The 12,424-nt window shown below is 40.0% G+C and overlaps 1 protein-coding gene and 1 pseudogene across 1 annotated transcript; both read left to right on the forward strand.

The window, feature by feature from the left end:
• The first annotated feature begins 122 nt into the window (after positions 1-122).
• On the forward strand, positions 123-9,478 carry LOC145415095 (mitochondrial import inner membrane translocase subunit Tim17-B-like). Its single transcript, XM_080284510.1, has 4 exons — positions 123-159; positions 2,347-2,446; positions 7,412-7,604; positions 8,795-9,478. The coding sequence occupies exons 1-4, from the start codon at positions 134-136 to the stop codon at positions 8,986-8,988; spliced, it is 513 nt and encodes a 170-aa protein (XP_080140636.1). The 5' UTR covers positions 123-133; the 3' UTR covers positions 8,989-9,478.
• On the forward strand, positions 8,359-8,477 carry LOC145415178 (5S ribosomal RNA; annotated as a pseudogene).
• Positions 9,479-12,424: the final 2,946 nt, after the last annotated feature.

Raw genomic sequence — 12,424 nt, forward strand, 5'->3', positions numbered from 1 at the left:
AACCACCTATTATTGTATTATGTACTTCGCATAAACTCATAACAATAAATATTTAAATTCAGAAAGCAGGGACTGGGATGATGAAATTTTTGCGCTCGTAGATACTCACTTGTCAGCAGTCAAGCTTGGCACCATGGAGGAATACGCAAGAGAGCCGTGGTAAGATTTTGTTATGAAGTATACGTAAATGGACGTTCTGGAAATGCCTGGATGTTTGAGTTTTATTGGTTTTAACTTGCAGAGTGATGTGGTTGGCAATATCAAATGGTATGGCTGTTTACAGCATGCCAGAGGCATGCGACCCGGGCATCGTCTGCAGAAGCCACTACATGTACACATTATGCAACTTGTACCTAAGACATTTCAGGATGCTTGTGCTGCTTAATGAATAATGTTAAATGTAACTGTCGTAGGTAAAGATGGGGTTTGTGGTTGACACGAGATAAAATTTGCTCAGGTGATGTGTGTTAAAGTGTTTGTTAATAATTACACCCGATTGACGTTTACAGTAGGCCACCGTGCGTTGCATATTGCCTTGATTGTGATTATCTTCCAGTTTCCATGCTCTTGCATTTTTTTCTTCCTCCCCGCTCAGGCTAGGGTACTAAATTTTGGCAAAGGTAGTTCAGGGATTCTGTAGCCAACAGTATATGAAAAATTGGTAAACATGCGCTTTGTTTGAGGTAGAAGGACCTTACCAAATCATTTCTTCTCGATTGTTATATTTTTTCTGATTATTTCTAGGGTAAATAAACATTTCATGCGAAATCTGTACCTCATTTTTGTTAGCTATGTTCTACTGTGTTGCTTAATTTGTCTGCGAAATTGCGGAAGGGATTGTCCTAAGTGTTTAACAAAACCTAACCTAACCTACCTTAACTGTACCTAATAATTTAATGTAACTCAACCTAACCTAACCAAACCTAGCATCCTAAGATTTAGATGGCAAGGAGGAAACCTAAGCTGAATGATGGTAATACTGAGATCGGCATCATCAGAGGAACCAGAAGAGGTGATGACACTGGTAATGCCCTGGCTTTGAACATTGGTGTGTCACAGCTTCATCCAGTCATTTCTGTTCAAAATCTGGTAGTTTATTTTAATTCAAAGTTAAATTACAAAGAACATAAAAATCAAGTTGTCAGAGGGTGTAACTTGCATATCAGAAATCTGTACTCTGTGAGAGAATTCCAGAATTGATGTTGCCTCTTAACATTGGTCCATGCAGTGGTCTTGTCTCACGTGGATTATTGTAATTTACCGTTTATTGGTCTTCCAAATAATATACTAACAAAAGTTCAGTCTGTGTTGAACAGGGCAGCACTGCTTCTTTGGTCTTCCCTGAGAACCTCGACTACATAGTCCCTAGGCTAATTGAGTTGCATTGGTTACCAGTAAAGGTTAGAACTGAATTTAATCTGTTTCCTATTAGTACCCCCATTGGTTCAGTACTTGGCATCGAGCCGGATATTGCTTTATTATCTGTCTTAACCCTCTATCTTAACTTTCCCATGAGTAAGAGAGGATGGAGGGTGAAAGACTGACGAAGAGAGTGTATGTGAGTGAGGTGGAGGGTGGAAGAGGGAGGGGGAGACCGAGGATGAGATGGAGGGATGGGGTGGAGAGGTATATGAGAGAGGGGGGTGTGAGTTGGGAGCAGGGTAGTGAAATGGCGGGGGACAGGGCGACTTGGAGGCGATTTGTTTGTGGCCACCCCAAACGGGATTGAGGCGTCTGGCAATAGATAGATAGAGATACAATAAAGTAATAAATAATAAATTACTATAATACAGCTTCAGTTGGCTACCATTTATATATGAGCTGGTTGATACACCTCGAAGCCGCGTATTGCATAGAACAACTGGTTATGTCATGTTTTGGCGCCAGATACATCTTTACTAGAGCCAAGCCAGCAGTGCCAGATATTGCATTGGGCCGGATATTGTACTTGGCTGGATATTGCAACAACAGATAATCGAGAGTTTACCTAAATGCTTGACTCCTTCGCTTTCTAATGTCAGCCTTCCATACATTATTCTCGCTGGTGGAGACAATTTCTTGCTTCTCAGCATATGTAAACAGCATGATACCTTTTACCTGATGGGCTGAAATAGGTTCTGGGAATACTGAACAGCCTCTGTCATCCCACCATCTATAAGAACCCAATAGTCATCAAGTGTTTATGTGAGAAATACACTTAGAAGAATTTAATGGTTGCAGGTAGCCATTGTTGTAGTGCATGAGTATTGAGCTGTGCATGCAGATGGCACTAGTTTCTGAGTGCTGTTTCATGTAAATGGATTGTATATAGACATACTGTAACCTCATAATCCTGATCTTCAACAGCCCATGGCGTATCGTAGATGACTGTGGAGGAGCTTTCACCATGGGAGTCATTGGTGGGGGACTTTTTCAGGCAGTTAAAGGCTTCAGAAATGCTCCAAGTGTAAGTATTTGTAAGATTCCTATGGTCGTTCATATACTGTACTGTATTACCTTTGATCTCACTTTTAAAAACTTTCTTTGGAATCCATTTAAATGAATTCTTATGTCCTTGCCATCTCAGTTTATTCATATTTATCCACCGAGAATTCCACATCTCATTGATCATTTTGTCCATTGCTTATCACTCATAAATTTCTGTCTCTTGCATCATCCATCTTCATGCCTGCAGGTGTTCTGAAAAGGTCATTTCTACAGCTTTTATCCATGAAAGGTCCCTGCCACTCACTTCCCCTGTTGCACCTTCATGCAAGGGTGTGAGCAGTAAATACAGTACAGTACTTTCATTCTGGGCTCTTGTAACTGATGATTATGTGTTGTATTTTGATAATGGACAGAGGCTTGGTAACCTAATTCAGAGTTTTGTGAATGTCTGTGGGTGGCATAAGTAGATGTAGACAGAGCTAAGTGATGCTTGTTGTGAGAGAACATACTCTCAGTACAGGTATAATGTGGTGATGTGTGAATATCACTTATCTCAACTGAGATAAGTGAAATTCATTCATTCTGCTCTACAGCATTGGTGCAGTAGAGTAGAATGGCTGAAGGAAGGTGATGAGGGCTATGATCATGCTGATATGAAACAGAGGCTCATTAAATAGGCTGCAAGAGGACTGCATGAGAGTTGTCTGTGGTAACATTATTGCGAAGGTGAGAGACTTTGGTTTGGTGTGAGTGGAAATGGAACTGGTAAGCCCTTCATCCTGGGTATGCCTTTACTGGTATATTCTGGCCAGCACTAGATGATTTTATTCAGCATTGGTAAGGTACTGCCAGGCTGTAAGGTATATATGAATTGCCAACTGGATAGGATAAAAAACATTTACTGTGTACAGTATTTGCAAAAGAGATGGAGTAATGAAGTCTTGATAAATGGATAATAGAGTGTTTAGGCAGTATAGTCATAAAAAGAAAATGGATATAGATAGGATGGTGAAAAGGGTGTAAGGAATTTTGAAGGTGGTAGGAGATGCCGTTCGCCAGGAGGGGGTAGATGGCTATGATAAATGATCTGTAAGAAAGTGAGGTATGGAAGTTGAAAAAAAGGACCTGACAAGATACTGAAATGAGTGTATGAAGAAGTACTATTGGGGTCAAAAATTCTTACACACCTCTGATTTGCCTCAGCCAGATTTCATCTGGAAACACTGACTCTCCCTCTTCCCCCCCCACTCTGCCCTCTCTCTCTCTCTCTTCTACTCCCTCCCTGCCTCCCTCTCACCCCTGCTCTCTCCCTGCCTCCCTCTCACCCCTGCTCCCTCCCTCCCTCTCTCGTTCTTCCTTCCTTGCTGCCCATATTCTCTATCCATTCACACCGCTCTTTGTGTGTGTGTGTGTGTGTGTGTGTGTGTGTGTGTGTGTGTTATCATATGCTATGGCTGTCAAGTAGAGAAGTGGCAGTGCTTAGGATTCTTTATACCTTTTTTTTATCCATTCATACAGAAAGCTTTCGTTTTCCCTGCATTTCTGAGTCGTTTCATGGCCAATTGTTCTTTTTTTTCAGTACTCCTCAGGGTTTATTTTGCAATATTACATACACACACCCCTGTGGGCAGGTTGTGGAGATCAAGAAGGAAACGAAGATGTTTTCCTTTGTTAATGGAATGTTATTTCCGGAAAACATTATAATATTTACTATATAGTTGCTCTGGTAACAGCCTATTAGTAAAAACCGAAGATCTTTCAACATATTGGTAACCCAGTAGCGAAATTTGTTTTTCGAAACTTATAAATTATTGCACAGATTGTGCAGTGTGCAGAGAATAGTTTGTATTGGATCGTTCCACCTCGCAGTTAAGGATAACTTCCTTCCCTCTGTCAGAGACAGGGGACAGGTCTAAAACTAAACATTTCTGTCATTTCTTCCCATTAGTTTCCGTTCAGTCTCAATGTGTTGCTGGAGGTTTTACTATGTCCCGTTCAGCGCTGGCCCTCACTCATTAACTATAATACCCCTGGGCCCCATATTCCTCTTTGGGCTTCAGGTGGTGGTTTTAAATTAGAGGTTGTGGATACTTCACATGTTTGTGACCCCTTAAACTGTAAAATTGCAAAGCTGTCCCAAATATTTTACAGACTTTCCTTGTATAATCTTTATAAATGCCTTCTGTTGCTCCGTAGCATACTAGATTTGCTGTAAACGTTATACTTAATTTTATAGCAAGTTTTTCCTTTTTCACACTAGTTTCAAAATGTTTCCAAACATCATCTATTAATATTTTCATCAATCACAAATGTGAAAGGTGGTGGCGACCATCATCCACTCACTTGATGTAGTGCTGCCTACTTCTTCCTCAGCCTTTATTTATTTATTTATTTTTTTTTCTGTGGCTGCCCTCCTCTCTTCCTATTTCTCCCATCTTTCCTGTCTCTTCTTATTACTTTTCTTTCCTTTACAGTTGGCTTTACATTGAGTGACAAGCCAGATGGTTTCCTGTAAGCCAAGAAACCATTTACAACGCTGGGTGGTAACCATATAACCAAACCATACGTGCTCTCTGCGTGTCAACAAGTGGTTTGGTGGAGGGTTAGTGCCCCTCCCCTTAAAACAAATAACTCAAAGTCAATGGCCACCCCTTACGGGATTATGGCGTCTGGCAATTGATTAATTGACAAATGTGAAACAGATTTATAAAATCTATACGTAGGATATTGGGTGTTATACAGTATATGCATGATACGTTTATTGCAGAACACACACACACACACACACACACACACACACACACACACACACACACACACACACACACACACACACACACCGCTCGCTGGCCCAGTGGTAACGTTCTCGCTTGCCATCTGGTAGACGGGAGTTCGTGCCTCGCTCAGATTGCGAAAAGTTTCACTGACGAAGTGGGTGGTTACTGTCCCCCTTGAGCAAGGGGATGGGTGTGTGAAGGTCACAGCCTTGCCCTTAGATCGGACTATATGAGCTCTCAGCTCCCTTCCGGGAGGGTAAAATGCTGACAATCACGACCATCAACTATCAAGTGATCCTGACCGACCCGGTGAATTACACACACGCACACACACACAGAGGTGAATGGATAGAGAATAAGGACAGCAATAGAGGGAGAATGAGAGAGGGAAGGGGAATAAAAGGAGAGGAGGAACGGGGAAAGAGAGGGAGGGAGGGAGCAGGGGCGAGAGGGAGTAGGAGAGAGAGAGAGGGGGGGGGAAGAGGGGGAGTCAGTGTTACCAGATGAAATCTGGCTGAGGCCAATCGGAGGTGTGTAAGAATTCTTGTCCCCAAAAGTACATGGCTGGTTTGAAACGCACGCATGCACACACACACACACACACACACACACACACACACACACACACACACACACTTTCTCTCTCTCTCTCTCTCTCTCTCTCTCTTGATGGGTTTATAGAGTGTGAACACCATCTGTAAAGAAAAACACAAGAAAAATGTGTGTAAGGTTATGCCTGTGAGGTGGAGGTAGGATGCCAGGTTTGAATAATTTTGTGGTCCATTTCAGTGAGCATGATGTTTTAGGTCTCCCATTTGCTTGCCTTTTCTTAGTTTCTGTATCTTACCGTACCTTATCCATACTTCACCGTCTTTTACATTGTATTAATTTATGTATTTTTTACCAGCTTTTGTGTGTGTGTGTGTGTGTGTGTGTGTGTGTGTGTGTGTGTGTAATTCACCGGGTGGGTCAGGATCATTTGATGGTCGTGATCGTCAGCTTTTTACCCTCCCAGAAGTGAGCTGAGAGCTCATATAGTCCGATCTAAGAGCAAAGCTGTGACCTTCACACACGCACACACCCGTCCCCTTGCTCCAGGGGGACAGTAACCACCCACTTCGTCAGTGAAACTTTTCGCAACCTGAGCGAGGCGCGAACTCCCGTCTACCAGATGGCAAGCGAGAACGCTACCACTGAGCCAGCGAGCGGTGTGTGTGTGTGTGTGTGTATTTTTTTCCTGGATCGTACCCCACCCTGTCATTCTTCAGGGATTATGGATTGTTATGATACCGTAGTGTAAGTACTGTAGATATTAATTAGCTACATATGAATGTTCTCATGTAGTGCATACTGTATGTGTGTTGCAGTGTTACATGAGTGCCTAATTGCTGCTGTACCTACCTCTTTTTCATAATGTGAATGTGATCCACCATTATTTGATGTTGGTTTGGGAAAAATTGCAAGAAGTGTGACATAAAACAATGCTTTTCTAGTGTGTAATTTAGTGATTCCTCTATATACATGTACACTGTACACCAGTGTTTCTTACTAATGATTATCTCTACAGTCTATTCAGCACAATGCAGGTACAGTTGTTGTAGTAATCAAAATAGTCATGTCCTGATGTATCAGTGTTTGCTAATCCTACATTTAAAGGATTGGCTTTATGTGCTGATAGCATTTATCATTGTGTCATACATAGAGTACAGTTAAATATGTGCTGAATCCATTGACATAACTTCTCTGTGGCTGAATCCGTTGACATAACTTCTCTGGAAATAAAATTAGGTGGAATAGAGCAGGTATGAGGTTCAATTTGTGGAGATCTTATTACATGCATTTTTTTTTCCATTAGAAAATTGTTTTACACAAATTCAGCTAATGCTTGACTTTCACCAGTCCCAAAAATTGCATAACAGGAGATTTGGTAAATGCACTAGTATGATCACAAAGGTATTTTTGTCATTTTTTTACAGAAGTTATGTGAAGTTAAGTTTTACATAAGATGTACCCACATAAAGAGGAAATTGCATGTATACTGTACACCTTATACTAGACAGTTCCTTAATTCTGTCCCCTAATTTTTTCTTACTGTGAAGAGATGCTAGTAGTAGTAGTAGTAAGTGTCTTTTATTGATTACTTCACTACAGTATTTTTTGTGTGTGAATAGGTTCTATAGATGAGTAACTGAGTTATATTTTTCCAGGGAATGTCAAGACGATTTGCAGGCAGCTTAGTGGCAGTGAAGCAACGTGCACCTATAGTTGGTGGCCAGTTTGCTGTGTGGGGAGGCCTTTTCTCTACAATAGACTGCTCGTTGGTTTATATGAGGAAGAAGGAGGATCCATGGAACTCCATTATTTCTGGAGCTGCAACGGGAGGAATACTGGCAGCAAGAAGTTAGTGACATGATTTGCAAGTTTTTCTTTTACTCATAATGTACCGAGTGTAATCCTCATTTTAATGCTATCATGTAACGTTTTTCTCCTGCGATCTGTCATTGAAATATTGGCATAGATTGCATAAACAACATACAGGAGAATATTAACAAACCATATAAAGTAGTAAACTGATCAGGAAGAGGCGCTAGAAGGCCTCCTAACTGATAAGATTACAGGCCTCTAATTGCAGCGGGCTTACCAGTACAGACATTACATATTGCTTGTATCTTCGTGCCAAAAGCTTTACTTCTCAATTTTACTTGTTCTCCTCCCATCTTCTATTGATATGGCTTTGTTGCTGTGTCATGTACAAATAAAACAGAACAATTTGTGGAGTTCTTTCCTTCCAACTCATCTCTGAATGATCCTGATGCTGTTTACTCACAGTGCAAATATAGCTCATCATCCTGCAGGTGAAAGAGAAGTACAGTATAGGCATTTGACAATAAAATAGCCATTGTACATTTTATATCTCAGCTGTCCATCAGAAATTCTTTGGAGAAAGCAGAGTCTTGATCATAAAATTCTTAAAGTTACTGATTTCCCCAAGAAAGCCATATACATGTCTGTTTTGAATAGTAAATACCCATTCTTGATGGCAATAATCACAGTCCAAGCTGAGACCCACATTGGTATAAGTCTTACTACACATCTGAGATGTCTTTTTCCTAGTAGTTTCCAGGAGATGTTGGGAAGTAATTAACTAGCTTGATTTAACGGCCATACCACGTTGAGTACACCGCTTCCCGTTCAATCAGCGAAGTTAAGCAACATTGGGTCTAGTTAGTACTTGGATGGGTGACCGCCTGGGAACACCAGATGCTGTTGGCATCCCTACGTCAAGTGGGGTTGGTGGAGGATTAGTGCCCCTCCCTGTAAAACAATTACCACTAAGCCCTTGGCCACCCTGTCTGGGATACATGGCGTCTTGCAATGAATGAATGAATGAATTTAACACATGGTTTGACTTTCAGTCCATAGAAAACATCATCTCTAGAGTATTGTAGCTAAGCTCAGTAAGGAGGAAGCCTAATAGGAAGCATGGCATCATTTGAATTGTTTGATGTACCTACCCTCTCTTCATCTTTAAGTGGAAAAACAGTGTCTGGGAGATGATGATTGCTTGATTGATTGGTTATTGTTCTCAGGTGGTGTTGCCGCCATGGCAGGAAGTGCAGTGATTGGTGGGATGCTGCTGGCCATGATCGAGGGTGTGGGCATCCTCCTGACCCGTATGACCTCAGAGCAGTTCAAGCCCATTGCACCAGGCGAGCTGAATGATCCCTCAGTATTGGGGCCACCACAACCAATATCTTTAAATCCAGAGTCAAATTACCAATAACTGTACAGTATCTTGTTAAGGTATTTTTGTAGGTTAGCTTTGTTTAGCCACATTAGGGTAAGACGTTGCTCTAATGGAGTATACAAGGACTCAGTTTGTGTAAGTAGAGATCTTTCTGAGGCTCTGTGTTTTTCTTTATAAAAAGATAAAATATTTTCTGTGGGTCATATCAGTATTCTTACTGTACATTGTAAATTTCAAAGGTATGGAAGGGTTTAGGGGTTTCATGATGGAAGCTGCATTTGAGATGCCCCCCCAACAGCCATATAAGTCCTGCCACATTCAGAACCTAGTTTTTCAGCCTCCATATAAAGAACATTATGTCCCTAGTCACATGCAGCATGGAGTTACCTTGGTAATCTCATTCAAAGCTAGTGCATCATTTTCAGAGTCTGTTGCAGTTAGGAGCTGCTGTTATAGAATAATGGAGGTGGGAAACTGAAGTTTTCTTTATAGCTTTTTTTCTTTTTTTTTTTTTTTTTTTTTTTTTTTTTTTACTGACTCAGGTCAAAGGAAAGTTTGAAGAAAATGTTCTTTGGAAAACTCACATTGCCATCCCAAGTACAGTACATTATTAGTTTCATACAGTGTAAGGTACGTTGTCCAGCTTTACTTTAAATTTTTTTTTTTTTTTTTTTTTTTTTTTTTTTTTTAATGGGTGTGATGGCATCAATATAACCAGTTAGCTCTGCTGCCTGGTTGTATAAATGTTCCTCATTTCCCACCATATCTCCCTGAAAGGAAGAACATGAACTGCAGGAAGGAAGCAAGTTCAGCCTGCAGTCCATAGGTTATATTCAGACGAGCCTGGGGTCACAACTACTACTACTACAGTGTTATTGGAGGGAGTGCCCCATAATGGTTATTCTGCATAATGATAAAAATTAAACTTGTTAAGAAGTCAGGCTTACTGTATCTCGAATATGTTGGGATCTTTCCTGAAAATTCCACAAAGGGATACAGGGTACAGTAAATGGTAAATGTTACCAGATTACTTTGCATATATTCAGTTTTTATGGATTTTATCTGCCTGGGGCTGGGATGCATCTCTCAGATTATCATCCTCATCTTCATTAATGTTTACTCTTTCCTTGCATTCTGGACCCTAGAGCAGCCCATTGTTAGGGGAGATAAAAGGTCATACCTGATTGCTTGTAAAATGCTTCAGTTCTTCCTATAGACTGGTATTTAGTGTCCAAAACTACCCTGTCATTTTTCGTTTGGACATGATAAATTTTATGTCCATTCTTGTGCAATTTATTTTTCCCTTTATCCAGTTCTGCACCAGCGTGTATACTTGCTGCATTTTTGTACCAAAAGTTTCATGCTGTTACATATTACCACTACTCAGTAGTCGGACTGATGAGGCACTGTCTACAACAGTTGGTGCTGGATCACTACACAGTGTATGAACTGTACTCTACCTGTTGGATGCCACCACAGAAGCATTTGCTTGCCTGTGGTTGATGGGTCTGTTTGGTCAGACAGACCAGCTTTAAGCAACAAGAACAAAATTATCGTGTCAGAGTACCAGTTACCTTTTTACTGTTCAGTGCTTGAAAGTTAGAGGAAAATTACAGATTATTGAATTACAGCTTTATTTAGTGACCTGCTTACAACTTCTTTTTTTTTTTTTAAATACTTTTCATAGCCTTTTCTTTAATGGTTCTAAAGTCATAATAGACACACTGCTATTCAATGATGATTAACCTTACTACTATTTAAGGATGCCTTTAGTGTACTTTACATGTGAGAGACTTGCTGCAGTACACAGATTCCATGATTTCTTGTTTGTGACATTGCCTTAACTTGGACAGTGGATATATGTAAACTTATAACATTGGTATGGTATAAATTATGGTTACAGTGTCCATGGGCTTTGTTGTTTTCTTGAAGGCTGGACATTGTAACTATAGAGCACAAGTAACATTATTATTATTTTTTTTATTTTTTTTTATTTTTTTATTTTTTTTATTTTTTTATTTTTTTTATTTTTTTAATAGCTACGGAAAGTTACATAATTTTTTAATGTACATCATTGTGTTTGTGTGCCTCATTCATGTTATTTGCAGGGGTATTGCTTTAACTCAGTCCAGGTAGTATGTTTTATCAGTGGACTTCCTATGTGATACTGCCTGGGTGATGAACTTGACTTACTCCCATGTAAATAGTGTACAGTGCAGTAGTGTCTGTCAGAAGTAAGCAGTTTATAAGGTCCTCTCTTTTATGTGAAACGCAAGATATGTACCAAGTGGGTGTTGTGGTTTTGTAATAAACACTATAGAAACAACCGTCTTCGTTTTTGGTATTTGTCTTAACGTCTGAGTTATACATTTGCCTTATTTCATTTGTTATATTTCCATCTTTAGTACCAGATTTTTTTTACATCCATTTATCACTGAACTTGATTTCTATCTTAAGTAGGGGTGCAATGAATCTCAAAAGCAATATAGCCAAATTGAAGCAGGAATCATTGATAAAAAGTTCTATATAATCACTGTACTGTAATTGGTGAGCTGGAAGGAGTGGTTTTGTTGATAAGTAATGGCTATATTGGTGAGCTGGAAGGAATGGTTTTGTTGTTAAATAATGGCTATATTGATGAGCTGGAAGGAATGGTTTTGTTAAGTAATGGCTATATTGGTGAGCTAGGAGTGGCTTTGTTGTTAAGTAATGGCTATATTGGTGAGCTGGAAGGAGTGGTTTTGTTGTTAAGTCATGGATGTATTGGTGAGGTGGAAGGCTTCTGAGATTACAGTATACTGTATTAATGAACTGGAAGGGTCATTGTAATTAGACAATGGTTTTATTGGTGAGCTGAAATGCAAATGGTTGTACTGGTAAGCTGGAAGAAATCTGGTTTTATTTGGTGAATGGGACAGTGTTTATGAATATGTAGCTAGACAGTGGTTGAATTGGTGAGCTGCTTAGTATCTAAGATTGTGTATTTAGACATTGTATTGGTGGGCTAGAAAGTGTTTATTAATACAGTACGATATATGCTGTGCTTGCAGTTAGATATTGGTTGTATTGGTCAGCAGGAATGTATCTATGGTTGTGCAGTCCTGGATACCTTTGTTGGCGGGCATCACCTGCAGGAGCACTGCCAGGTAGGTCATATGAAGTCCACCCAGTTGCACCCATGTCGTCTGTCCTAATCTGTACAAAGAAGAGGGCTGTGATTCAAAGTGGCTTTGGAGATCTTGCGACACCTCTTCCTTCAATTTATTCTGCCTATTGTACATCAGTATCCTCTTGTATGTTGTTGATGTAGACATATGTTGATATTAAAACAATAAAATAACATATGAGAGAGTGATGAGGTGTATGTACAGCCGAAGAAAGTTCTGCTTTATGCACTTGCCCACCACTTCGAAATAGTAAATGTGAGACAAGTGGTAACGAAGCAGTACCCAATATTCATCTATCTAGCAAC

The sequence above is a fragment of the Coenobita brevimanus genome, chromosome 101, assembly GCF_032717465.1.
Source record: "Coenobita brevimanus isolate Jiangsu-jjx chromosome 101, ASM3271746v2, whole genome shotgun sequence".
Lineage (NCBI taxonomy): Eukaryota > Metazoa > Arthropoda > Malacostraca > Decapoda > Coenobitidae > Coenobita > Coenobita brevimanus.